This window comes from Columba livia, unplaced genomic scaffold (assembly GCF_036013475.1).
Source record: "Columba livia isolate bColLiv1 breed racing homer unplaced genomic scaffold, bColLiv1.pat.W.v2 Scaffold_156, whole genome shotgun sequence".
NCBI classification, from domain to species: domain Eukaryota; kingdom Metazoa; phylum Chordata; class Aves; order Columbiformes; family Columbidae; genus Columba; species Columba livia.
The window spans coordinates 374,226-400,059 of record NW_027043052.1 but is presented as its reverse complement, the minus strand read 5'-3'; the positions used below and the strand labels follow the sequence as shown (position 1 = coordinate 400,059).

Here is a 25,834-nt window from a genome sequence, read left to right as displayed (position 1 = left end):
CCCTCCTGGGGACATGCAGGGGCGTCCTGCAGGTGCTCCTGGACCGAGGGGTTGATCCAGGTGCTGTGGATGGTGTCTCCGCCTTGGCACCCCTCTTTGCTGTTCTCATCTTGCAAGTCCATGCGCTGGGCCAGGTCCTGCTGTTCCTCTGGTTCCTGGCCAGCTGCCATGATCTGAGCCACAGCCCTGCGCACGGCCTCACTGACGATGCGCTGGGCTGTGTCCCACAGAGCCGCGTCGTCGGCTGTGGCGCCCTGTGGGGCAGGTGCCGGGCACTCTGCCTCTGCTGCTGCCTCGCTGTTGGTGCTGCGAGGCCAGCCAGACCCCTCCTGGGGACCTTTATGGTGGTCCTGCAAGCGCTCCTGGACCGAGGGGGTGACCCAGGTGCTCTGGAGGGTGTGCTGGCCCAGGCTGTGGCTGATCTGCGGGCAGGAGGAGGAGCAGGACACCTCCTTGTCAGTTGGCATCTTGGGTCTCCTCTATCAAAGAGCCGCAACGGGCACCCAGGGGAGATGCTGCCTCGTGAGAAGCTGCTGCTCCTGAGAAGCTGCTGCTCCTGAGAAGCTGCTCTCCTGGGAGTGAGCACCCCAGGGCTCTCGCTCCTTAAATACCCCCACGGTCAGGGCGGGGACCCCCGTGTCACAATGGACTCTGGTGATGTCAACCCCGTGTCACAATGGCCTCTGGTTATGACGTCACAGAGCCCGGGCGGTCGTCATGGAGACACCCACCTCCGGGCCCGGCTGGGACTGGCTGTGTTGTGTGGGGCAGCCCCTGCTTGAAGGAGGAGGGAGCAGAGAATGGCGAGGGAAGCTGTCCCCAGCACACAGGACCCCGTCCCCCAGAGCTTTGCTCAGATGCTGCTGCCTGCTCCGCTGCACCTGCAAGAATCCGCATTCAGAGGTTGTTTGCAGGACAAACCAAGGGCCACTCGACAGCCTCACCACGCTGATTCTTTGTTTTTGTCGTGGTTTGATCATGGGGAGACAATCAAAACCGTGGGAGAAGGTTTCCCTTCACCCTTTTTCCCCCTTCCCCCTTCAGGCCACAGTAGTCTACAGTTAATCTCCACTCATCGCTAGACTTACGCACTGGCCAAATTGGGCTATTGAAAGGTGAGCGAGTCTTCCTGATCACACCCTGGCTTTCCAGTTGACCAATCAATTTCTGAATAGGAACCCAAGAGTCCCGATTGGTGCGATACTGTCGACGATGCACCATTGTGGTAGCAACTGGCACCTGCTGATCATCAACCATCAGCAGTCCTACAACAGAAGGGTCATCTGAAAGACCAGGCAAATCAGACAGCTGTTCAATTCTCTCAGTGTCCACAGATGCTGTACCAAATGCCCACCTACAACCTTTTGGGTCCTTAAAATACCCTCTCTTAAGGTAGTCTATGCCAAGGATGCACGGAGCATCTGGGCCAGTCACAATGGGATGCTTTTGCCAGGTTTTTCCAGTTAGGCTCATTTCAGCCTCTACAACAGTCAGCTCTTGGGATCCCCCAGTCACTCCAAAAATACTGATGAGTTGTGTCCCCTTACAGCCTGAAGGAATTATTGTGCACTGAGCAGCAGTGTCCACCAAAGCCTTGTACTCCTGGGGGTGTGTTGTACCAGGCCATCCTATCTGTACCGTCCAGTAAACTCTGTTATCCCTTTCCTCCGCCTGGCTGGAGGCAGGGCACCTCTAATCTCGGTCTTCCACGGTCACTCGCTGTGAATTAGAGGTTCCTTCACGAGCACCAGAATCTCTTTTGTAAACCGGGGCAGCCCTTTTCCTAGAAGCCTGCCCTGTTAACTCATGCACTCGTTCTTGAAGTTCCCCAGTAGGTTTACTGTGCCACTTACTCATATCTTCTCCCTGCTCACGTAGGAAGGACCACAGCAAACCTCTGCTGGTGGCCTGCCTGTGTTCTCTCTCTGGAGATTGGGAACGCCTTCTCTCTCTCTCTGGGGACTGGAAACGCTTTCTCTCTCTCTCTGGATATTGGAAATGCTTTCTCCTAATAGCTGAAGCATTTGTTCCTACAAATCAAGAGCCATGTGTGTGTTCCCTGAGTGCTTTCATTTCTCTCAACAGCTTTTCAAAACAGTCAACAGTCGTTTCACTCAGTTTCTCCACCCTAGAGACATAAGCCCCCAGGGGATCAGAAAGGTTTTCCTCAAATTCCCGGAGCCGCTCAGTCATGTCATTAACACTTTGTCTACCGCCAGTTGACACGAACGTTCCTGCCAATATCTTAGCATATGGAGCTGGTGCACTCTGTGAGAATCTGCGCCACATAGACCGTGTACACTCAACTCTATCTGGATTCACCCCCTCCTGGCTATCTGGCCCAAAACAGATAATCTCTCGCACAGCTAACTCTCTCAGGAACTGGATACCTCGCTCCATAGCATTCCATTTCCTTGATGTGCATTGACAGTCGTCCTTGTTACGAAATCTTGTTTTCATGGCTGTCAAGAGTCGGGTCCAGAGGGCCGTGGGGTTGGGCTCACTGGCAATTGCCCCATCAAGGGTGGAATCCCTTGACAGAGATCCCAACTGCTTGGCTTCTCCACCCTCCAGTTCTCTTGTGTCAGCCCCGTTATCCCAGCATCGGAGCATCCAGGTTAACACATTCTCACCATCTTTACGAGTATAGTCTTTTCGCAACTCTCTCAGATCACTTGGAGAAAAAGACCGGGTAACGGTCACTTCCTCCCCTGATGATGCCCCTGGGGATGAATGCGGCCCCTTGCTATCATCTGCAGCCCGATTACTCTTCTTAGCTGCTTCTTACAACCGGCTACAGATGCCGATATGGGCTAAAGATTATCGCTGGGCTTGTTTTTGCTACAACAGGAACAATGCCCCTTTGCAGCAGAGGATCTGCCCATGGGCATGTCTTTACTCTTCTGCAGTTAATGAAGCGCTTCCAACACGGCACCACCTTGCATTACCCCGAGTGCTTGAATTAGGGATAATTACCATGTCTGAGCTGTCAGGCAGCCATCTGCCAGCCCACAGAACCTGGTGCCTGAGCCCAGAGGCTATGCCTATGCTTTCACACCTATGCTTTCCATAGCAGGTGCCCTGGGGTTTAGCTGAGACCTGCTCCCCCACCTGTTTTCCTACCTGGACATCTAGGAGGTGACAGAGGCCACATGCCAAACACATGGAGCCTGCACCAAAATGTTGAGATCCTTTAATGGAATAGACGTAGGCTGGCAGGTTCCTGCACCCATGGCAGCACTTTCGCAGAGCAATTCATTACCATCGTGTACTAGAGGATTGTTTTTCATAGTTTCTTTTAGTAACTTTAAAGGCAAAGAGAAGAAGTTCCTTTGTATGTGAATAACCTCCTCAGTAATTTCATGCCACCGCGATTCCCAGGTGGTTTCAGCCATGCCCAGTGCGTGACCACCAAGAGCAGGGACAGCGCCCTGGGCCTCCTGGGCACAAGGACAGCCTCGGGGCCAGCAGCACCCCGAAGTCCTTCCTCCAAGGAGTGCTGGGTGCATGGGCAGTGGGTGGGGTGGGACACTGGGGGCCCATGTCACCTCCGTGTCACAATGCGACCACGGGGCAATGCTGATGTCACAATGCCCCGGGGCAGTATAAAAGGGAGCAGCGTCCCGTGTCTGCTGCCAGAGCTGGCCTGGAGGCAGCCTGAAGACATCGGAGAGGAAGTCCTTGAGGAGCCGGTGGAATCCCTTGACAGGGGCTGAAGGAGGAAGAGCTGGACGAGGCAGCTGGAGTTTCTCCGCTGCAAGGCCATCTCCCAGCAGGGCAACCTTCCAGGTTCATCTGATGGATGATCATCCTTTTCAGCTGGATAGCAGCAGCAAAATGAAGGGAATGCCTTCTTGAGGAGCACTGCAGAGCTCACCGTCCTGATGGAGTGGGGAGCTAGGGTCAGCAGCTGTAGGAAGTGGAATGCAGAGTGGTTTGAAGGGGGCCCGGTGCTCTCCCGGCCACCAGAAGGTAGATGCGTGGTTGGCACAAGGTGATGGAGCGAATGGGTAAGCTGGGCAAGGTTATTAGTGTTTGTCAGCAATTTCCTCAGCATGTACTGCTAGTGAAAGGAGGGAGAAGGAGAAGAAGGAGAGAGAAGAGGGAGAGGGAAGAGGTGAAGAAAGGAGAAGAGGAGAGGAGAGGAGAGGAGAGGAGAGGAGAGGAGAGGAGAGGAGAGGAGAGGAGAGGAGAGGAGAGGAGAGGAGATAGGAGAAGAGAAGAGAAAGAAGAGAAGAGAAGAGAAGAGAAGAGAAGAGAAGAAGAGAAGAGAAGAGAAGAGAAGAGAAGAGAAGAGAAGAGAAGAGAAGAGAAGAGAAGAGAAGAGAAGAGAGAGAAGAGGAAAGCGAAGCGAAGCGAAGCGAAGCGAAGAGAGAAGACATCATCATCCTATCATTCTATCCTTCTATTATTCTGTGGTCTTCTGGGAGGCATGACCAGCCTGTGGGCCGAGGAGCCAGGTCTCGCTCAAATGCTCAGGGAACAGCCGATCGCCAGTGTTGGGGTCAGGAAGGAATTTTCCCCCGGGGCAGACTGGCCCTGGTCCCCGGGGTTTTTTTGCCTTCCTCTGCAGCATTGAGCATGACCACCTGTCAGAGCTCCTCTGGGCCCTTTTGGCTCGGTTCATGCCCACTGCTCTTGCCCTCCAAGGCACCACTCGTGCCCTGGCTTTCTCGGGTTCTTTCTCCCAGGGCAAGTTTGCAGCAGGAGCCAGCTCTCCTCCTTCTCCTTCTTCTATTAAAATTTGTAATTTTAATAAAATAAATATAAATATAAATAAAAAAATAAAATAAAATTCTGTTTCCAGTTGTATCCTTTGTGTATGTGTCCCTGAAATATTATTTGGATCTAAAACCTCTCTGGCATTTCAGTCACTGGTGGCTTCCATAAAGAATTTTTTCCTCATATCCAATCTAAACCTCTCCGTGTGCAACTTGAGGCCATTTCCTCTTGTCCTGTCACTTGCTACCTGGGACAAGAGACCAACACCCTCCATGATAAAACCTCTTTTCAGGCAGCTGTAGAGAGTAATAAGGTCTCCCCTCAGCCTCCTGTTCTCAAGGCTGAACAGCCCCAGCTCCCTCAACCGCTCCTCGTCAGACTGGTGCTCCAGACCCTTCACCAGCCTTGTCACCCTCCTCTGAACTCTCTCCAGCACCTCAATGTCTTCCTTGCCATGAGGGGCCTAAAACTGACCCCAGGATTCAAGGTGCAGCCTCACCAGTGCCCAGTACAAAGGGATGATCACTTCTCTAGTCCTGCTAAAGCTCTGATTGAATCAAGGCTTGAACACCTTGGTGTGACCAGTTGGTGACAGGTTGGACTGCAGACTCCTGAGGTCCCTTCAACCTCAGTTCTCTCATGATCCCATTGTGATGTTGGGCTCTGTTTCAGACTGGAGCAGAGCAGGTGATGATGGGGCAGGATCCACCTGTGCTGTAGGTGACCATCTAAACCAACATCTCAGCCAGTGAACCAGCCAACCCCTCAGTGTGACTCGCTCTGGGCAACGTGTGAGGAGTCCTGGGCAGGGAAGGTTCAGAGGGCATGGGGCGCTGTGCAAGACACAACGTGATCTTGGCTTCATGCCTGCAGGCCCATCAGATGTCAGTTGATGTCAATGAAAATTAAAATAAGTCTTTGGCGGGGTTTCTTTTCTTTAAAAATAAAAGAGTTTTCCAGAACCGGGCACGGGTTTAGGACACAAATGTCTTCAGCTCCAGGGACACAAACACCTGGTGCCAGTGTAGATGCCCCGGGAACCCCTGCCCAGGCTCCACCTGCACTGCAAGGTGCTCTGGTCTCCCCAGGTCCTGTGTGATAGATGCCAATCCCAGGCCAGCACCTCAGGTACACTGGGCCCCTAAAATGGCCCTGGCTGTTTATGGTGAGACAGCTGACAAAAGATGTACTAAGGGAAGGAGAAGAAATATTGGTCTTCCCCTGTACTTCCATTACCAACACTCTAGTATTTAATCTCCGTCATCATTCAGGAGTTCCCACCTCTCCTGATTAAATGTCCCTGTCCAAGGACAACTTTCCAGCACTGTCTGGACGTTTGCCCTTCCCAGTGCTCTCAGGTTTCTCCTCCACTTGCTCTTTGGTCGTTCAGTGGCCTCTCAGCTGTCTGGTTTCTGCTTTGAGCTTCAGGGAGTTACAAACTTGCCCCATTCTTCAGAGCTCTAATTAACATGGCAGTCAACACGTTCATTGTGTTTATTTCTATCCTCTCCTATCTCTCTGTCTAAACCAGTTCTTGTGTGGGTGTCCCTTGTGGATGCTGGACCTCACCAGATCCACTTACACACACAGCTGAGGAAAGTGTTCTGCTGTTTATTGAACTGTGCAGTGTTTGCACAGGAGAGCAGGTGGAGCTGGTGCACAGGAGCTGCAGCATCTCCTGCAGAGCTCAGTGGAGAAGTCTGGTGTAGGAAAAGTGATGCAATCTCTGGTGGCCAATGAGGGAACCGGCAGACTGGGGGTGGGGGTGAGGAGCCAGGTTGTCCATACAGTGTCCAGCCTCAAGGACTGTTCTCCTGCCTGTCCAGATGTCTTCAGGAGACCCTCAGGATCCATGTCCAGTGTAGAATGCTGCTGTCACTTCTTCTATACACTGAAAAATGACAGAAAACAAGCTTGAAATAATAAACCTCCTTCATTAAATCTTCTTTGAAACCTTCGTCAGCAAGTGTCCCATTGAAACCTCTCCAGTTAGTTCTACAAGTCTGGAATATTTGAATGAAATTAAAGAAAGAAGCATTACTTGTTATGTCTTTCTGTGTTTTAATGAGCCCCGTGGCGTATTTGGTGCTGAGTCCATGAACCTCAGATACCAAGGACAGGCTGAAGAATCTGCTCAAGAAGTCCAAACCAGAAGCAAACTCCAAAGTACCTTGAAGCATTAATGGGCCCCACTGATGGCTGTTCCTGACAAAGCCTCCCCAGGGACTCGTTAGAGCAGATAATTGGAGGCTGTGATTGCATCAGGCAAAGGCAAAGTGCAGCAGCTCTGATGCTGAGAAAGCCCTTGGTTTGTCTGATGAAGGACAATGGCCAAGCCTTGAGCCCCTGCCCCTGGGAAGGGAGATCCTGTCCCTCACAGGTGGCTCAGGGCTCTTCCTGGGGATGTGGGGAGTGTGATGCCCAGTGCAGGACAATGGTGTCATACCTCCCTGTCTCCCTGGGGGTGAAGGAGGCAAAGAAGCCCCATGGCCATGACGACTGTGTCTTTTCTTAGCCCTCGCTGGCAGGGACATCAGCCATAGCCAAGGGGACAAAGACCTTGGCTCTTTCAGGGACATTCAGCCTCACCCTTGGCCATCTCCACCACAGTCCATCCTGCACTGTCCCAGGCCTGTGGCTGTTTCCCCACAGGCTGCAGACACCCCATGCGCTTCCCCACCTTGTTCTCACCCCAGTGTGTCCCCACCTGTGCTGCTGTCTCTCCATCCGCACCAGCTCTTCCTGGAAACACAAAGCCGTGGCTGATCCAGAGTCCTTCTGAATGACCACAGCACTGCGCTCAGAATGACGTTTCTTTATCCTGACTCCACTCTGGACCTCCAGAGCTGCAGTTTCTGATGGTTTTCCTTTCTCTTGCTGTTTCCCAACAAAAACAAAAACAAAAAAATTAAAAATTGACACCATATTGGAAAGTGATTTTCAAGTTTTCTGAAGCTACCACTGCCCTTTCTTGTCATGGTTTTACCACAAACACCAACCAAGACCATGAGAGCTGCTCACATCCTGCTCCCAGTCCCCAGGTGGGAGAAGGGAGAGAAGTGAATGGGAAGGGAGAAACTTGTGGGTTTAGACAAAAAATTAATAAGAAAATAAAAATAATACACTACTAATAATAATATACTTATACTAAGATATACATAAATTAAAATATATGACACTCAGTGCAACCCCCACATAACTCCCATTGTGCTGAACAGGCAGCCCAAAAGAAGAGAGCACCCTGGTCCTGAACAGCTGATCCCAGCAAGAGAAAGTACAAGTGCAAAAGGCAGAGAGGCCCAAGGGCCAACTGAAAAACAGCAAAACATCATAAAACTGAACTAACACTGAACTCCCAATAGAATGGAACTTCCGAACAGAGCTAAGCAAAGTAGCCGGAAAACCAAAACTAACGGGCTGGAAAAGGCATCTCCAGCTTTATACCGAGCATGACGCTAATGGTAGGGAATAGCTCATTGATTGACCTGGATGTCAATCAAGGTGCTGTCCTATCTGTGCCCCCTCCTACCAATTGCACCTGCAGCTGCACTCCAGAGAAGTCCTTGGTTTCACTGACAATAGTCAAGGTAAGTTAAATAGAAGTAGATAAATTAATTTAAGAAAATATACTCAGTGCCATCCCCCATGTAACTCCAGTCACACGGAGCAGCCAGTCCTGCAGAAGGGAGCACCTTGGTCCTGAACAGCCCATCCCAGCAAGAGAGAGCAAAAGGGCAACAGGCAGAAAGGCCCAAAGGCCAACGGCAAAATGGCAGAACGGCAAAAGGCCGAACGGACATCGAACTCCTGACAGAATGAAACTTCTGAATGGAACTGACCAAACCAGCTGGAAAACCCATAGTAACGGATGTAACAAGCCTAAAAGCCGGCTCCAGCTTTAGACTGAGCATGGCGCTAATCATAGGGAATATTTCATTGATCAGCATGCATGTCAATCCAGGTGCTGTCCTGTCTGTGTCCCCTCCTGCCGATCTGCATCCACAGCTGGATGGCCAAAGAAGTCCTTGGTTTCCCTGACAACAGCCAAGATATCAGTGAGTTCTGACATTCCTTTCATAGTAAATTTCAAACACTGTAAAGCTGTTAAAAGACAAAATGAACTCAATCCCAGGGAAGAAACAGCGTTATCTCATTATTCTCATAGTAAATCTAAACAAAAGACTGTACTGGCTGTGAAGGAGAGAGGTTCAAAATGCATGAAGAAAATTAACTCAATTTCAGTAAAACCAGCACATTTCCTCAGGCTCCCCTTCACCAGGCTAAAGAAGTTTGGGTCTCTCAACATCTCCACACATGACCCAGACTTTCTCTGGCCACACGGCAGCTCCTCCCGTTCCTCCAGAATGGGGAACCTCACACTGGGACACACGGCTCCAGATGTGACCACACCAGTGCTGAGTCATGATGGGCAATAACTGCCCTTGTCTGGGTGGCCACGCTCCTCCCAGTGCAGCCCAATGTGCTCATGGGCATGTTCCTGTTTAGCACCACTGAGAACTGGCTGAACATCCAGGCTCAGAGGGTTGTGACCAGTGGCACAAAGCCCAGCAGGAGGTACCATGAGGAGCACTGAAGGACACCATATCCCACCAAACATCTCCTCCTCTCTTGGGTCCCTGGAACCACCTCAGTGACAAGGGGAAGAGCACTGCCTGTATGGGTGGAGGAGATGGGGTCTGGAATGAGGATCCAGGGGCAGTTTCTCCTGGTTGTTCATGCAGTAACAAGCTGGGCTGGGGGGGGATGGTCTCCAGTTTCCTTCACGCTGCCTTTTCTGGTGGAGATCACAGAGGCTGCCAGTCCTTTGGAGGACCCAGGACAGGCCTTGTCCTTCCTCTGGTCACAGCTGGACCCCAGTTCTCCAGCTCAGCCCCAGCTCAAGAACCTTGTCTAGGGGTGACTTTTGGGTAAGGCTGACAAAAGGGGTGCATAAGTTTGTCTCAAGGACATGTGATGAGCACCAGGACTGAAGTACCAGAGCAAAATGGTGTGGCTTCTGGATGAATACTTTCTGCAGTGCAGGTCCGGACACAGGGTCCCAGACTTGCTTTCCATTACACCCTTTAGGAGGAAAAATGCAGTAAGAAATGGCACGTGGGGAACACCAATCCTTCTCCAGCTACTTCCCAGGCCTGGTGATGCACCAGGACAGCAAGGACTTCTGGCCCTGCACCCTTAACTCTGGGTGTTATCTTGGGGCAGCTGAACACCAGCATTTTTCTCTCCAAGGCAATTTCCAGCCCAGGTCAGCTCCTGTCTGATCTCCCCCATCCCTCCTCTGATCTGCTCTGGTTCTCCTGGCCCCATCCTGTGCTCCCCACAGGGCCCCAGCCTGGCACTGATGCTCTGCAGAGCAGGTTGGCTGCAGGACCATGGGGTGACTGCACACTGGTTGTGCTGCTCAGTGAGGGACACAGATGCAACTGGCTGGGCTGCACTGTCACTGAGCTCTTTCCTGAGGGTCTAAAGCTCTGGAATGGGTCCAGAGCGTTTCTTATGACTCACTGGGTTTTCCACTCATTTGGGTTCAGCAATCCCTTCCTTGTCCTTCAGGTGCCTGGAGATTGGTGCAGGAAGACATGGACTTTACCCTTCCCAGGGACAGAAGTAGGCTGATCAGCCCATAATTCTTCAAATCCTCCTTCAGGCCCTTCTTGAAGATGGGCTTGACATCTTCCTTTCCCAAGGACCTCAGAATTTCTCTGATTCTGCTGTCACTCTTGAAAGCACAATCCAGAATCACGGGCAAGGGTGATGTAGCAGACAGGAGCACTTGCAATGAGCCGTCCCAGCAGCTGAGATGAATGTCACTGGGCCAGTGGGGATTGTTCCTGGAGTCACACACAGAAATGCCAGGGTTCCATCAGAGCTGGCCTCATGGACTCCTTATGCACTCAGGGATGTTCAGAGACAGAGTCTGTCCCTTTTACTCACAGAGACAGGAGTCACATTGTACCTCTGGCCTCCTGTTGCTACCCCAAAGGGGCTGGCGGCACCTCAGCCCCACATCATGAGGAATGGACACGGGGACCTCAGTTCAAGGAAGAAGATCCCAGTGGGTGGTTTCCCGTGGGCTGTTACTCCCAATGTGAAGTGACCTCGAGACACTGTCTGTCCCGCAGGCCGTCATGGAACTCCCAGGAGTAGCTGATGGTGTTTCTGCTCACTCAGGTTCATGCCATCTCACGCACATGATGTGCATGCTCGCATCTCATATGTACAATGCAAACATGGACTGCTGACCTGCTCATTCAGTGTCCCTCCATGGAGGGAAGAACAACCTCGGTGAGCTGGGGAGAGAGGCCAGTGCTGGAAATGGTGGTTGTGAGGGGCCAGTCCATGATGATGCCCTGGGGCAGCTTCTGAAGTGTTTCCAGTGCACAGGGGCACAGCCCAGCCCCTGCTCTGCTGGTCCTGCAGGTCTCTGGCAGGAGCCTGGCTGTGAGAGGACACTGCTGTGTGCCAGCCCTGCACACACACACTGCTCAGATGCACAATGGCGTTTTATAAGTGGGTGACTTTTGTAGGAATAAGCTTGAGAGAAACATTGCAAGAAGATATAAACCATCATGCACCGTCCAAAGAAGGTCACTTTTCCCTGTGCAAGTACTGTTACTGAGGCCAGCTCTGTCACAGCAGTGCCCATTGCCTGTCCCTGCCTGCGCCCACAGCACTGACACACAGCAGGACGGTGACCAAGCTGCCAGAGCACTCAGGCCTTGCACCAACACCAGGGATGAGAAGGAGAGTGTGGGAGTGGAACCAGAACAGCTCTGGAAGAACAAGCGCTGCTGCTCCCTGGCAGGGCTGCCAGGATGGACTCTTTTACCCTCCTCTCATGAACACAGGAACTGTCCCTGCAGCTCCATACAGGCCTTGGGGGAATAATATCAGTGAAAAAAAAGTCACTGCAGAGCCCTTTTTTTTTGTTTAAATAAACAGAGAGAATAGATGCATATTTATACAGCCAGTGGGTTTGAAAAGAAAAGCAGACAATGAATTAGAAAGGGGATGACAAATATATCATGATTTATGAAAAAATAAATACCACCAACACACACACAGAATCTGGGCCTCTAATGAGTTACATTAAAGCTGTTATCTGTTAAAGGGTGGATGACAGACACTTTATTATTTTTGAAATGCCTCCAGTGATTAGTTTCCTCAGGGCATCCTTGACCTCCTTGTTCCTCATGCTGTAGATGAGGGGGTTCAGTGTTGGAGGTATCAGCGAGTATAGAACAGACACCAGCAAGTTCAAGGACAGGAAGGAGATGGATGGGGGCTTCAGGTAGGCAAAAAAAGAGGTGCTGACAAACAGAGAGATGACAGCCAGGTGAGGGAGGCAGGTGGAAAAGGCTTTGTGCCGTCCCTGCTCAGAGGGGATCCTCAGCACGGCCCTCAAGATCTGCACATAGGACACCGCAATGAACACAAAACAAATAAAAGCTAAAGAGGCACTGATCACCATAATCCCAATCTCCCTGAGGTAGGAGTGTGAGCAGGAGAGCTTGAGGATCTGGGGGATTTCACAGAAGAACTGGCCCAGGACATTGCCCTTGCACAGGGGCAGTGAAAATGTATTGGCCGTGTGCAGCAGAGCAGTGAGAAACCCAGTGGCCCAGGCAGCTGCTGCCATGTGGACACAAGCTCTGCTGCCCAGGAGGGTCCCGTAGTGCAGGGGTTTGCAGATGGCAACGTAGCGGTCATAGGACATGACTGTGAGCATAGAATACTCTGCTGTGATCAAGAAGACAAACAGAAAGAGCTGTGCCGCACATCCCAAGTATGAGATGGCCCAACAATCCCAGAGGGAATTGGCCATGGATTTGGGGACAATGGTGGAGATGGAGCCCAGGTCGAGGAGGGCGAGGTTGAGCAGGAAGAAGTACATGGGGGTGTGGAGGTGCTGGTCCCAGGCTATGGTGGTGATGATGAGGCCGTTGCCCAGGAGGGCAGCCAGGTAGATGCCCAGGAAGAGCCAGAAGTGCAAGAGCTGCAGCTCCCGTGTGTCTGTGAACGGCAGGAGGAGGAACTGGGTGATGGAGCTGCTGTTGGACATTTGCTTTTCCTGAGCACGGGGCGTTGTCATGAGAAAAAAAAAAAAAAAAGACAGTGAGAAGCCAGGGCAGAGTTCTGTGACAAAAATCAAACCAACTCCCATAGACCCTCCCCCGTCACACACAGACACGCTTTACTTTTTCTAGGAGAACCTTCTTCAGCACTGTGGCTGGAGCCATGCTTGGTGCTGGAAAATATGCAACCAGGAGCAGGGACTGTGCCTATGGGCTCTTGATAAGTCAGCCCAGCTCTGCAGAAGTGGGGCCACAGGAACGGTGGGGACTGTCCTGGTTCTGCTAACACAGAAGGGCTGCCAGCACTTGCTTTCCCAGTGATAGGGAACAGAGATGGTGAAGGTAGTTTAGGAGTTCCACGTTTTCTTACTCCTCCCCCTATATCCACTGCAGAGTGTTGTTGGGTGTCAGAAACCCTCAGCATTTCTGCTGCACTCAGGGAGAACAGAGCGAGTCCTGCGAGACCAGAGGATGCCTGTGGGTCAGTGCAGAGTGAGGGCAGCTGCTCTGTCCCTCTGTCTTGCTCCAGCTGCCCTGGGCTGGCACCTTTCTGAGATGGGGGCTGATCACACTCCCATGTTACCCTGAAAAGCCACCAGGCACTGCTGAGAACAGATGGATCCACCTCAGACCACAGCATGTGTCACCCTTTCCGAAGGTCTCAGCACCCCACGCTGAAAAGTCCCACCCCATGCCCAAGAAACATACCTCTCATTCCCCAGCCCCACAGACTGCATTGCCCACAGCCCACAGGTCAGAGCAAAGCGGGGACACGTGTGCCCATGGACACACCTGCAGGAAAGGACCCACAAGATCAGGCTGTGACTGTGCAGCTGAAACTGCCATCCCCAGAGAGCCTGACAGCAAGAACAAGATCCCAACAGCAGTGACCCAGAGCAGGGGAGCAATAAGGAAAATGCGGTGAGGGTGGGTGTGAGAGAGGCCAGGACAGAGGCAGCCGGGCACTCAGACAGCGTCACCCTTCCCCAGCTGTGCAGCACCTCCCAGACACCAACACTGCCGGGCAGCTGCTCTCAGCCCCTGTGCTCTGCAGAGGAACTGGAGCTCTGGCTGCACAGGAGCTGCTTCATGCCTTGGAGCCCCCGGCCCTGAGGGCAGAGGCTTTGCTGGGTGGGACAGGAGCCCAGGGGGCTGCTCACAGGAGGGATCTGCACTGCAGGGGGTCACAGGGACTTTTCTCTGTTCTCCCTCCCATAACCATTCCGGGTTTGGTTTCCTCTCATTTCTGATCATTTCCCTGCTGCCTGGAGATTCTCCCCTGGGAGGTGTTTCCCTGTCCATGTCTCTTCCCTGTCAGTGCTCACAGACCATCCCACCCTCTGTGCCCTCCCCCTGGCCCTACAGATCCTGCCTGTTCACAGGGCACTGCCTGGGGGCATTTTCCTGTTTGCAGGCTGGAAAACAGATTATAGATTAAGTGTAAGGTGTCCAGCAAAGGTGATGCTGGTTCTGCATAGGCAGAGGAGAGGCAAGGCATGTCAGTATTCTCTTGAAGACCTACTGCAGTTCATGTGTCTCAAGTGTTTGTTTAAAATTAAGAACTGCCTTAATCACCACCCATTCCCCAGAGGAGGAGACTGAAAACACAGACTCAGGGAGGTTCCTTATCTTTGTAGTACTCTTTGTCTTCTTCTCCTTGAAACCTCCTCTTGTCAATATTCTGGAATGAGCTGGAGCTGTGAGCAGCCCCGACCCACGGAGAACCCAGCAGCAGAAGGACCCTGCCCTGCCGGGGGTCGCTCACCCCCCCACAGCTTCTCCCCTCAGTGTTGCTGGGATCTCCCGGGCAGGCTGAGCGCTGACCCTGGCAGGCGGCAGAGTCCCTGCCCGGCACAGCCCTGGGGTGCAGGGACCCTGCTCTGCAGGACAGCCCTGGGCACCCCTGCCTGCACATTTACATTTACACCCCACAGCCACCCTGGGGAGAACGCAGCATTCACGTCTTGTCACTCTGACAGTGCAGAAGGCAATCCCTGCTCTGCAGCACATCCTCCCCTCTGATCAGAGAATCTCTGAGAGCTGTACTTACATCTCTCGCAGGCTCTGCAATGTGACAGCTTTCTGAGATCCTACCATGATTTGCAGGTTCAATGCCCTGCAGCCACAGGCTTCATAGCTGAGAGGATTTCATTTCCAGTGAACTCTCAGCATCCTCCCAGCCCAGACTGCGTTTCCCTCTCTGTGCCTGGCTCCTGTGCCCTCGGTGCTGCAGGCAGAGCCCTCAGCCCTGCTGCGTGTGCAGAGGAGCTGCTCCTGGGCAGAGCTGTCTCTCTGCAGCGCTGCCGCTGCCATGAGCTCCCTGTGTCCCAGGAGCCCGGCCCAGCTCAGCAGAACAGGAGCAGCCCCAGGCGCTTTAATGACCCCTCTGGTGGGTTTGGTGCTGAGTCCATGGACCTCAGACCCTGAGGGGAAGGTGATGAAACTTCTCAGAAAGTCAAACTCAGATGCAAACTCCAAAGTTCCCTGTAATATTAATGGGCCCCACTGAGGGACACAACTGAAGAACTGACCCCAGAGTTTGGTTAGAGCAGAAAACTGGAGGCAGTGATGACAGGTCAGAAAAGCAAAGTAAAGGTCTCTCTGATGCTGTGTAACCCTGGATGTGTTTCACTAACCAAAGGCACAAGCCCTGACCCCCAACCCTGGGGAGTCACATCCTGTCCCTCCCACGTTTCCCAGGGCCCTTCCTGGGACAGTGTGATGTGGGGCTGTGCAAGGCCAAGGGCAGGACTATGGTCCCACACCTCCCAGGTTCCTGGCTGGGGACAAGGAGGGTTTTGGAGCTCATTGACAACATCTTCCTGACACGGGTGACTGAGGAGTCAGTGGGGTGAGGTGCCCTGTGGGACTTCACACTTACAAACCAGAAAGAGTTGGTCAGGATGGAACAGTCAGGGATGGAAAGTGGAGCTGAGGCTCCTGGGAGATGAGAACAAGGCCAAGAGCAGGATTTCAGGAGAGCAAGCTTTGGCCTGCTGAGGGACCTGCTTGGGTCCTATGGGATATGACCTTGGTGTCTGCAGTGCTTTTCTCTCCCATCTCCTCCCTCCTCTCTCCCACCTGCTGTTGTGCAGCGTTTTTTACCCTTTCTCAAATACAATATCCCAGAGGTGCTGCCAGCATCACTGAGTGGCTCAGATTTGGCAAGAAGTGGCTCCATCTTGGAGCAGCTGAAATCGGCTCTGTCTGACATTGGTCAAACTCCTGTTGTCTTCCCAGAGAGGTGACAGCTGTAGCACACCCACACCTACCCCCAGTTCCAAGACTTTGTCATGTAAACACAATAGAGAGTGACAATGTGTTGGTGTTACAAACTACATGATCATGTAGAAGAAATGGACAAGATCTTCTGTCAGCAACTCAAGGAGGAAATCACCAGTCAATGAGCAGGTTCCTATGGGGAACTGTAATTGCTCTGACATTAACTGGCCTGGCAAAGTGGCAAGTGCCATCAGTCCAAAGGATCTTGGGCCAACTGCTTAACGTGTCTGCATTGTGGGCCAATGAGAGTGATGCTCAACTGGATCTGGAACTGGGAAACAAGGAAGGGCTGGTGATGGATGTGAACATCAGTGTCCACCTTGGCTGTTGTGACCAGGACACAGTGGGGTCCCCGGCACCAGAGGGGAGGGAGGAAGGCCAGCAGCAGAGCACAGGCTGGTGGGCTCCAGAGGAGAAGACTTGGACATACTGGGGGATGGTGGGCAAAGTGGTGCCATGGAAGTAGGTCTGAAGGGTGAAGGAGCTCAGGAACTCTGATAATCCTTACAGGACATCCTGCTCCAAGCACAAGAATGATCTCTCCAAGTACCCATGGAAAGAAGCATTTAACTCATGAGGCTGCTGATCTGAACCGATAGAGCTGCAGGGCACAAAGGCAGCACACAGGAGGTGGAAGCAGGGGAAGCTAAAGAGGGGGAATTTAGAAACCTTGGCTATGGATGCAGAGAATATGCCAAAGCTGCCCTGGAATCGATACCTGCAGGAGAGGCTGAGGGCAGCAAGATGAGCTGACAGAGCTTAACTTGCAGTGAAAGAATAGGCAGGGTGAACGTGGGCCTGCTGCTGAACTTCATAAGAGTAGAATCAGACAGGACTGAGGTTCTTCATGGCTTCTTTGCCTCCATCTTCACCAGCAAGGTCTCCTGGGACTTTGTTCCTGAAGGCAGGAGTCTGGAGAACACCCAGCAGTGGATGGGGCTCAAGTCAGGGGTGACCAGAGCAAACTCAGACACCGTTACAGAACAGGAGATGGGTCACTTGACCAGCTCCTGAACACAAGTATCGCTGTGCTGTGGCACCTGAGATTGCCAGGAACACCCACCTCTTGGTCCAGAGGAGTGTGACTCCTCTTGAGGTGTCCTGGCCAGTCTCCTCACTCATATGGTGATTTAGTTACACACTTTTCTGACATATTCAGTCTTTCCTAGGAGACATTCCACATCAATATGAACTGGAGGCTGTTGATGCCACCTGTTCTGGAAAGGGAGGGAAGGGCGAGCAGGGAAGGGAATAGAAGAAATTTGGCTTTATTGCTATTTATTATGCAAATGCTCTCTGTTTGGCTATTCCTGAAATCCCCCTAATCATCCACACCAGACTTGAAGCCTTTAGGATAATGATGCACAGAGCCTTGGCTTCTAAGAGCATTTTAAATGTTAGTGACCCCTCTGCTGCCATGATCCGGAACTGCAGCTACTGAGTGAGTGAACAAACCTGTAATGAACTGAAATGCAGAAGCAAACCCCAAGTTTCTGAGGGTGTTTGGACCCCATGAAGGGCCATCACTGACACACCTGTGAAGGAAACAACCAGTGCAGGTCCCTGTCCCTGGAGGCTGGTGAAGGAAAGACTTGGAGACACTGGTTCCAGGTGGTGAGGTCCATGCGGAGGTGGCTCTGGTGCCATGTCAGCCCTTGATGCTTGTTCATCACCAGAATGGCTGAGCCCTGACCCCTGGGACCTGGTGGATTTTTCTCCAATGTTTTTCAAGGCTTTTCCTGTGGTCAGTGTGAGTGTTTTGTGTTTTGGAGTGGGTTTTATGTCAAGTGCTGTTGCTTTAACTGCAAGACTCTGCTTTTCTGTGGAGTTGGAAATGCCTGTGAGCAAATCACAACTCATCCAGCTTCTTTCATACACCTGGCAATGGTCACCAATCACCTCAATGTCCCAATCCCACACTTGCTTGAATCCCCTATTTGGATCCACACCCCATCACTGCAGGAGGTTCATGGATCCACCAGGCTTATGGATGATTCCTGAGGACCATCCAAGTGTGGGCAGTGTAAGAGAGGAGCAGAGCAGGGTCATCTCATGGGCCATGACTGAGCACAGCCACCCCAGCAGCAGCCGTTCCCCATCTCCCAGGCACAGCCATGCCCAGAACATGGAAATGTCACTGCCATACACGATTAGCCCAAGAGAGGCCTTTCTTCCTTCCGTATTCCCAGGAAAATCTTCCTCCTGTTCCTCCTCCACCTGCAGACATCAACTGCTTTCCATTTCTGGGCTCAGACGTGGCTGGAAGGGTTCACTGAAGCCATCAGCCATCTCATTGCTTCTCCATGACATGTCCTGACCCTCTCCCACACCTACAATGGCCAATCACGGCTGCTCAGGCCTCCCGCTCTTCAGAAGAGGCCTTGAGCTTCTTGGTTCTTCCTGGTGCTTATTATAAACTTCCTCGCTCTCTCCAGAGTTCATGGTGAGCTTTCTTGTCCATAACAGCCCCTTTATGACCATGTCTCACTAAATGGTTGTGTTTGTATGATCATTTGTGCAGAAAGGGCAGTCACAGGACAGCACCCAATATGCCAAAACTGATGCTGAGTGAAATGCCGTAAAGCCCTGATGAGTTCCTCCTGTGTCTGTGTCTCTCCTGGAAGGAGTCTGTCCCGAGAAGGGGATCCAGCTCCTGCCACTCTCTGCAGAGGCACATGAGCAGTGTCCACCACCTGGGGACACAAAGGGTGACGTTTGCCAGACACCCGTCATCTGAACCACTGAGATGTGTGCTTGTGGATGAGGTATGGAGCCTTATAGTGCAAATGCCTATTTAATTGTCATTGCCTGAGGGGCTACCACTGATGCAGTGTATTATTTTATAGATATTTAAATAAAAGCATGTTAAACTTTGATTTTTCTTTAAAACCTGACATACCTAGACAGATTACACAAACCCCTGAAGGATTATTCATGCCTTTAACATGATCATCCACAGAAGCCCCACCAGCTTTGCATCTCAGGAAATGGGATCCAGAGTCCAAGGGCAGGATGGTTTGGGCTCTGTGCTGGGATCTGGAAACTGAAACGTGCTCCCATCTCCCAGCCCCCTGCCCTCCTCAGTGAGGGTGTGAGACATTCTGCCAGCGAGGGCTGAACTCACAGCCATGACCAGTATCTTATGTCCAACTGCAGCCAGTGGTGTCCTGCCACCTCAGGATTGGAGCTTCCATTGCGGGAGGTGTTTAAAAGACGTGGAGATGTGGCGCTTTGGGATATGGTTTAGTGGTGGACTTGGCAGAGTTTGATTTACGGTTGGACTTCTTGTTCTTAAGGGTCTTTTCCAGCCTAAATGATCCTATGATTCTCTGATTTGGGTTGAAACCATTTCAATCCCATCATCTCCAGCTTCCCTCAGTGGCTGCTGTTGTGTGGCACAACTGTCCTGGCTCTCCAGGCAGGTTGGGCACTGGCTTGGTATCTGCATTGGCAGTTTTCCCCTTCCTGGGGTAAAAGGCTGTTGAGCAGAGACAGTTGTAGAGATTTGGGTCACAGGGGTTTGCAGCAATCCTGTCAAACTCTGAGCAGGATGAGCTTTGGAGCCCAGGAAAAGTGGAGATGCTCTGAAGATGTTTGTGAACAGTGGTGCTGTCACTAGTAACAGTAACAGAATACTCCGTATTCTTGGTTATGTTGATGAATTAAAGCTCTTTAACTTCCCTCCCAGCAGTCATTCTCACTTCTCAAAATACATATTGCATCTCTTGTATGAAGTCCTTGGAACAGTGCTTTCTCCCACTTCCACCATTTTTGTCATTGAAAGAATGCACCTGTTGGTCAGAATTGCTCCCAAATCATCCCTCTTCCATCCATTTTCTCCTTTCTTTGTCTGGTGTGAGGGGCAGGTGGCATGGGGGAGTTGTTTCCTTTTTAGCCAATGAAAGCCAAGGAACAGATCCCAGGTTAGTGAAAAGGCACAAAGGAAGCCAGAATCTTTATGTGGTGTGCACTGACAATACATTGTTCCCTACATTTCTAATCTCTGAAGTCCCAACTGTGCAGCAGAGATTGGAGTTATAAGCCCCCCTCATCTGCCCTGTTTGGCACCATGTAAAATGGAATTAGCCCAGTCCAATGGCTGGTTTGGATTCTCTTCACAGCCTGAAGCACCACATGGGTCGGGAGATGAACCAGGATGCTCAGCGAGGACTAAAACTTCTCAGTTCTTAAAGTTCCGTGTTCCCTGGAATCTCAGCAGACAAGTTGTGCCAATTGCTCGGTCCAAGGAGCTGGTCAAGAGCCTCGTCTCCATTTCTATAATGATGGATTTGCTGCCTGGCTGATGTGCAGACTCTGTACATGGATGCTGACACCTGTTGAGCAACCTGCTCTGAAAGGGTTAACAACATTGGTTGTTCTTTCTGGAAGGGCATTAGGACAGCAAAAAAAGAAGACCTTGGGTCAGGGCAAAAGAGAAAGGATGGAAAAGATGTGGTCAGGACTGTTCGGGGGCACTTGTAAAGCAGCCCTGCACCTCATGTGAATTATTCCTGTGGTCACAGAGAACCTGAGAGCTCTCCCTAATTGGAAAACATGAAGGGGAAGGAAGGACAGCGTCATTCAGGCTGGATGGCACCTCGGGAGGTGTCTTGACCAACCTCCTGCTCACAGCAGGGTCAGACCAGATTACTCAGGCTTGATCCAGACACATCTTGGTCACTTGGCTTTTTACCCATCTACTTACACACTAACACAGACCATAATATCCTACCTTGGTCACAAGAATACTACAGGAGATGACACTGAATGCCTTGCTGACATTCACGTATCAGACCGTTGTTGTTACCCCACGTCCACCACCCCGTCCTTTCCTCACAGAAAGCAAAGAGGATGGACAGACACAACCTGCCCTGGGAAAGCCCCGTCACCTTCTCTTCCAGACACCCAGAAATGGGGTCCCAGTGGACATGCTCTGGGGCACAGCCCTTAGTTCCCCTGCTCACCCACTGGCCATTTTGAAAAGTGCACACACTGTGTGAGAGCTGCCAGTGGTCAGGGAGTCCCCACAGTCCCCATGAGCTTTCCAAGATGGGGGAGAGTGGCCTCACTGTGACATCGTCCTGCTGTCCCAGCTCCTGGGATGCTGCCCCTGCTGTCCCATAGACTGGAGAGGATTGTATTAGTTCCAGTGACCCCTGACTTGATCCCCATCCACTGCTGTTTATTCTGCAGATTCCTGTCTCAAGTCATAGAGGCCCTGGACATGTGGCTGGTGAAGAGGGAGGACAAGAGGACACAGGGATTCTCACCTCTTTCCCTAATTAAATTCATCAGTAGCTACAAAGTGTCTTTGTTTGTCCTTTAACTATTCCTGTGGTAGGAACAGCTCATTATGGGGCCCTTGAATTGCCTTACAGGTCTGGACTGAGCTTTGATCTGGACTGTTGCTGTGCTTGCAGGCTGCTGTCCTTGAGACCAGATGAACTCACTCCTGCCACCCTGCCTGGCAGTTCATTCCATCCATGTCACAGCTCTGTCTGCAGCACTGACAGCTCCAGCTCCCCAGTCAGGTCCCTGGCTGAGGACATTGCCTCACATCTGGGCTGAGCCACCCCAGCTGTGGCACCAGCCCAGCTCTGACCTGCCACAGGAAACCTGGTACCAAGTGTCCAAGAGCCCATGTGTGCAAAGGCTTTGAATCAGAGCACAGACATGACATGGCCAAAGACTGATGAATGTCTCTCTAGACCTAGGAGTGTAAAACCAGAACGAAATGCCTAAGTTCATTCAACTGAAGATATTCCTCCCCTAGCCTGGAGAAATTAGATCCTTTGCTGTAACATTCCTTGTGTCCTGTCTAATGATGGGACAAGAAAAATACAATGCTGAACAGAAGAGTCTCTGAAGAGGAGAGAGAATCAACATCACTGATTACTTCAACTTCGAAGCTGTGCCATTGGAGCCCCAGAGATACCTGGAGGAGCCCAGAGGGGACAGAGAAAGGGACATCACGGGCTGCTCCTGTGCTGCTGAGCTGGGCTGGGCTCCTGGGACACAGGGAGCTCATGGCAGCGGCAGCGCTGCAGAGAGACAGCTCTGCCCAGGAGCAGCTCCTCTGCACACGCAGCAGGGCTGAGGGCTCTGCCTGCAGCACCGAGGGCACAGGAGCCAGGCACAGAGAGGGAAACGCAGTCTGGGGTGGGAGGATGCTGAGAGTTCACTGGAAATGAAATCCTCTCAGATATGAAGCCTGTGGCTGCAGGGCATTGAATCTGCATATCTTGGTAGGATCTCAGAAAGCTGTCACATTGCAGAGCCTGCGAGAGATGTAAGTACAGCTCTCAGAGGTTCTCTGATCAGAGGGGAGGATGTGCTGCAGAGCAGGGATTGCCTTCTGCACTGTCAGAGTGACAAGACGTGAATGCTGCGTTCTCCCCAGGGTGGCTGTGGGGTGTAAATGTAAATGTGCAGGCAGGGGTGCCCAGGGCTGTCCTGCAGAGCAGGGTCCCTGCACCCCAGGGCTGTGCCGGGCAGGGACTCTGCCGCCTGCCAGGGTCAGCGCTCAGCCTGCCCGGGAGATCCCAACAACACCGAGGGGAGAAGATGTGGGGGGACGAGCGACCCCCGGCAGGGCAGGGTCCTTCTGCTGCTGGGTTCTCCGTGGGTCGGGGCTGCTCACAGCTCCAGCTCACTCCAGAATATTGACAAGAGGAGGTTTCAAGGAGAAGAAGACAAAGAGTACTACAAAGATAAGGAACCTCCCTGAGTCTGTGTTTTCAGTCTCCTCCTCTGGGGAATGGGTGGTGATTAAGGCAGTTCTTAATTTTAAGCAAATACTTGAGACACATGAACTGCAGTAGGTCTTCAAGAGAATCCTGGCATGCCTTGCCTCTCCTCTGCCTATGCAGAACCAGCATCACCTTTGCTGGACACCTCACACTTAATCTGACCTGTCCTGTTTTCCAGCCTGCAAACAGGAAGATGCCCCCAGGCAGTGCCCTGTGAACAGGCAGGATCTGTAGGGCCAGGGGGAGGGCACAGAGGGTGGGATGGTCTGTGAGCACTGACAGGGAAGAGACATGGACAGGGAAACACCTCCCAGGGGAGAATCTCCAGGCAGCAGGGAAATGATCAGAAATGAGAGGAAACCAAACCCGGAATTGTTATGGGAGGGAGAACAGAGAAAAGTCCCTGTGACCCCCTGCAGTGCAGATCCCTCCTGTGAGCAGCCCCCTGGCCTCCTGTCCCACCCAGCAAAGCCTCTGCCCTCAGGGCCGGGGGCTCCAGGGCATGAAGCAGCTCCTGTGCAGCCAGAGCTCCAGTTCCTCTGCAGAGCACAGGGGCTGAGAGCAGCTGCCCGGCAGTGTTGGTGTCTGGGAGGTGCTGCACAGCTGGGGAAGGGTGACGCTGTCTGAGTGCCCGGCTGCCTCTGCCCTGGCCTCTCTCACACCCACCCTCACCGCATTCTCCTTCTTGCTCCCCTGCTCTGGGTCACTGCTGTTGGGATCTTGTTCTTGCTGTCAGGCTCTCTGGGGATGGCAGTTTCAGCTGCAGAGTCACAGCCTGAGCTTGTGGGTCCTTTCCTGCAGGTGTGTCCATGGGCACACGTGTCCCAGCTTTGCTCTGACCTGTGGGCTGTGGGCAATGCAGTCTGTGGGGCTGGGGAATGAGCTGTGTGTGTCCTGGGCTAAACGTTGGGTGCTGAGACCTTAGGAAAGGGTGAGACCTGTCATGGTCTGAGGTGGATCCCTCTGCTCTCAGCAGTGCCTGGTGGCTTTTCAGGGTAACATGGGAGTGTGATCAGGCTCCATCTCAGAAAGGTGCCAGCCCAGGGCAGCTGGAGCAAGACAGAGGGACAGAGCAGCTGCCCTCACTCTGCACTGACCCACAGGCACCCTCTGGTCTCGCAGGACTCGCTCTGTTCTCCCTGAGGGCAGCAGAAATGCTGAGGGTTTCTGACATCCAAGAACATTCCCCAGGGTGGGAGGGCAGAAGGAGCTGTAAAAAACCCCAAACCTTTCAAAATGCCTTCTGCCATCTCATTTCCTTATCCCTGGGAGTGCAGATGCTGACAGGTATTTCTGGACCAGGAACAGCTTCATGTGACAAAGCTGAACCCCAGGACTGGCCCCTGCCCCCTGTTTCTGTGACCCCACTGCTGCAGAGCAGGGCTGACTCCTCAGCATCAGCGGGCACAGGCCCTGCTCCTCACGGCACCTCCAGCCAGCACCACCCAGGGCTCAGACACCGAGCTGGAGGAAGGTCTGGAAAAGGACAAGGGGTGTGGAGCAGGGGCGGGTGTATGAGAAATTATTTTGACTCTGCTCAGAGAAGCCTCCCCTAACGTCTCACTGTCTTTTCCTTCTGTAACAGTGCCCTATGCTTGGAGGTAGCAAATGTCCAACAGCAGCTCCATCAGCCAGTTCCTCCTCCTGCCGTTCACAGACACACGGGAGCTGCAGCTCTTGCACTTCTGGCTCTTCCTGGGCATCTACCTGGCTGCCCTCCTGGGCAACGGCCTCATCATCACCACCATAGCCTGGGACCAGCACCTCCACACCCCCATGTACTTCTTCCTGCTCAACCTTGCCCTCCTCGACCTGGGCTCCATCTCCACCATTGTCCCCAAATCCATGGCCAATTCCCTCTGGTACACCAGGGCCATTTCCTATGCAGGATGTGTTATCCAGGTCTTTCTCTTTATCTTTGCAATGTCAACAGAGTATTGTCTTCTCACCATCATGTCGTACGACCGCTACGTTGCCATCTGCAAACCCCTGCACTACGGGACCCTCCTGGGCAGCAGAGCTTGTGTCCACATGGCAGCAGCTGCCTGGGCCACTGGGTTTCTCAATGCTCTGCTGCACACGGCCAATACATTTTCACTGCCCCTGTGCAAGGGCAATGCCCTGGGCCAGTTCTTCTGTGAAATCCCCCAGATCCTCAAGCTCTCCTGCTCACACTCCTACCTCAGGGAACTTGGGCTCCTTGTGGTCAGTGCCTGTTTATTTTTTATGTGTTTCATTTTCATTGTGGTGTCCTATGTGCAGATCTTGAGGGCCGTGCTGAGGATCCCCTCTGAGCAGGGACGGCACAAAGCCTTTTCCACCTGCCTCCCTCACCTGGCCGTGGTCTCCCTGTTTGTCAGCACTGGTGCATTTGCCTACCTGAAGCCCCCCTCCATCTCTTCCCCATCCCTGGATCTGGTGGTGTCTGTTCTGTACTCGGTGGTGCCTCCAGCAGTGAACCCCCTCATCTACAGCATGAGGAACCAGGAGCTCAAGGATGCCCTGAATAAACTAGTGGCGGGATGCTTTTCACAAATAATAAAGTGTCCGTCATCTGCTCTTTGAGAGATAACAGTTTTAATGTAACTCATTAGAGGCCCAGACTTCTGTGTGTGTGTGTGGTGGTGGTGTTGGTTTTTTTTTTTAATAAATCATGATATTTTTCTCATCCCCTTTCTAATTTATTGTCTGTTGTTTTTCAAACCCACTGCCTGTATAAATATGAAGCCATGCTCTCTGCAAAATAAAGGTCTCTGCTGTTACTTTTTTTCTCTGAGATTCTTCCTCCAAGGCCTATTTTGAGCTGCAGGGACTAACTCTTTGTCAATGGGAGGAGGGGAAAAGAGTCCATCCTGGCAGCCCTGCCAGGGATCAGCAGCGCTTGTTCTTCCAGAGCTGTTCTGGTTCCACTCCCACACTCTCCTCATCCCTGGTGTTGGTGCAAGGCCTGAGTGCTCTGGCAGCTTGGTCACTGCCCTGCTGTGT

The 25,834-nt window shown here is 52.3% G+C and overlaps 3 protein-coding genes across 3 annotated transcripts in view; 2 read left to right on the top strand and 1 right to left on the bottom strand.

Annotated features, from left to right (window-relative positions):
* The window catches only part of LOC135577882 (olfactory receptor 14J1-like), a gene marked incomplete at its 5' end in the record, with an annotated part of 43,411 nt that extends 32,426 nt beyond the window's left edge, over positions 1-10,985 (top strand). The window contains one exon of the mRNA XM_065047995.1: positions 10,866-10,985. Within this exon, the coding sequence (XP_064904067.1) occupies positions 10,866-10,985 (120 nt within the window). The remainder of the gene's footprint in view (positions 1-10,865) is intronic.
* An 863-nt stretch (positions 10,986-11,848) lies between these two features.
* Positions 11,849-12,805, bottom strand: LOC135577881 (olfactory receptor 14A16-like). The gene has a single exon (XM_065047994.1). It carries the CDS (start codon positions 12,803-12,805, stop codon positions 11,849-11,851), a length of 957 nt encoding a protein of 318 aa, XP_064904066.1.
* Positions 12,806-24,457: 11,652 nt separating this feature from the next.
* LOC135577888 (olfactory receptor 14A16-like) lies at positions 24,458-25,560 on the top strand. Its single transcript, XM_065048002.1, has one exon. The coding sequence runs from the start codon at positions 24,458-24,460 to the stop codon at positions 25,412-25,414; it is 957 nt and encodes a 318-aa protein (XP_064904074.1). The 3' UTR covers positions 25,415-25,560.
* The last annotated feature ends 274 nt before the right edge of the window (positions 25,561-25,834 follow it).

Coding starts and splice junctions, on each gene's coding strand:
- LOC135577881 (XM_065047994.1), bottom strand. CDS start 12,805: ATGTCCAACAGCAGCTCCATCACCCAGTTCCTCCTCCTGCCGTTCACA.
- LOC135577888 (XM_065048002.1), top strand. CDS start 24,458: ATGTCCAACAGCAGCTCCATCAGCCAGTTCCTCCTCCTGCCGTTCACA.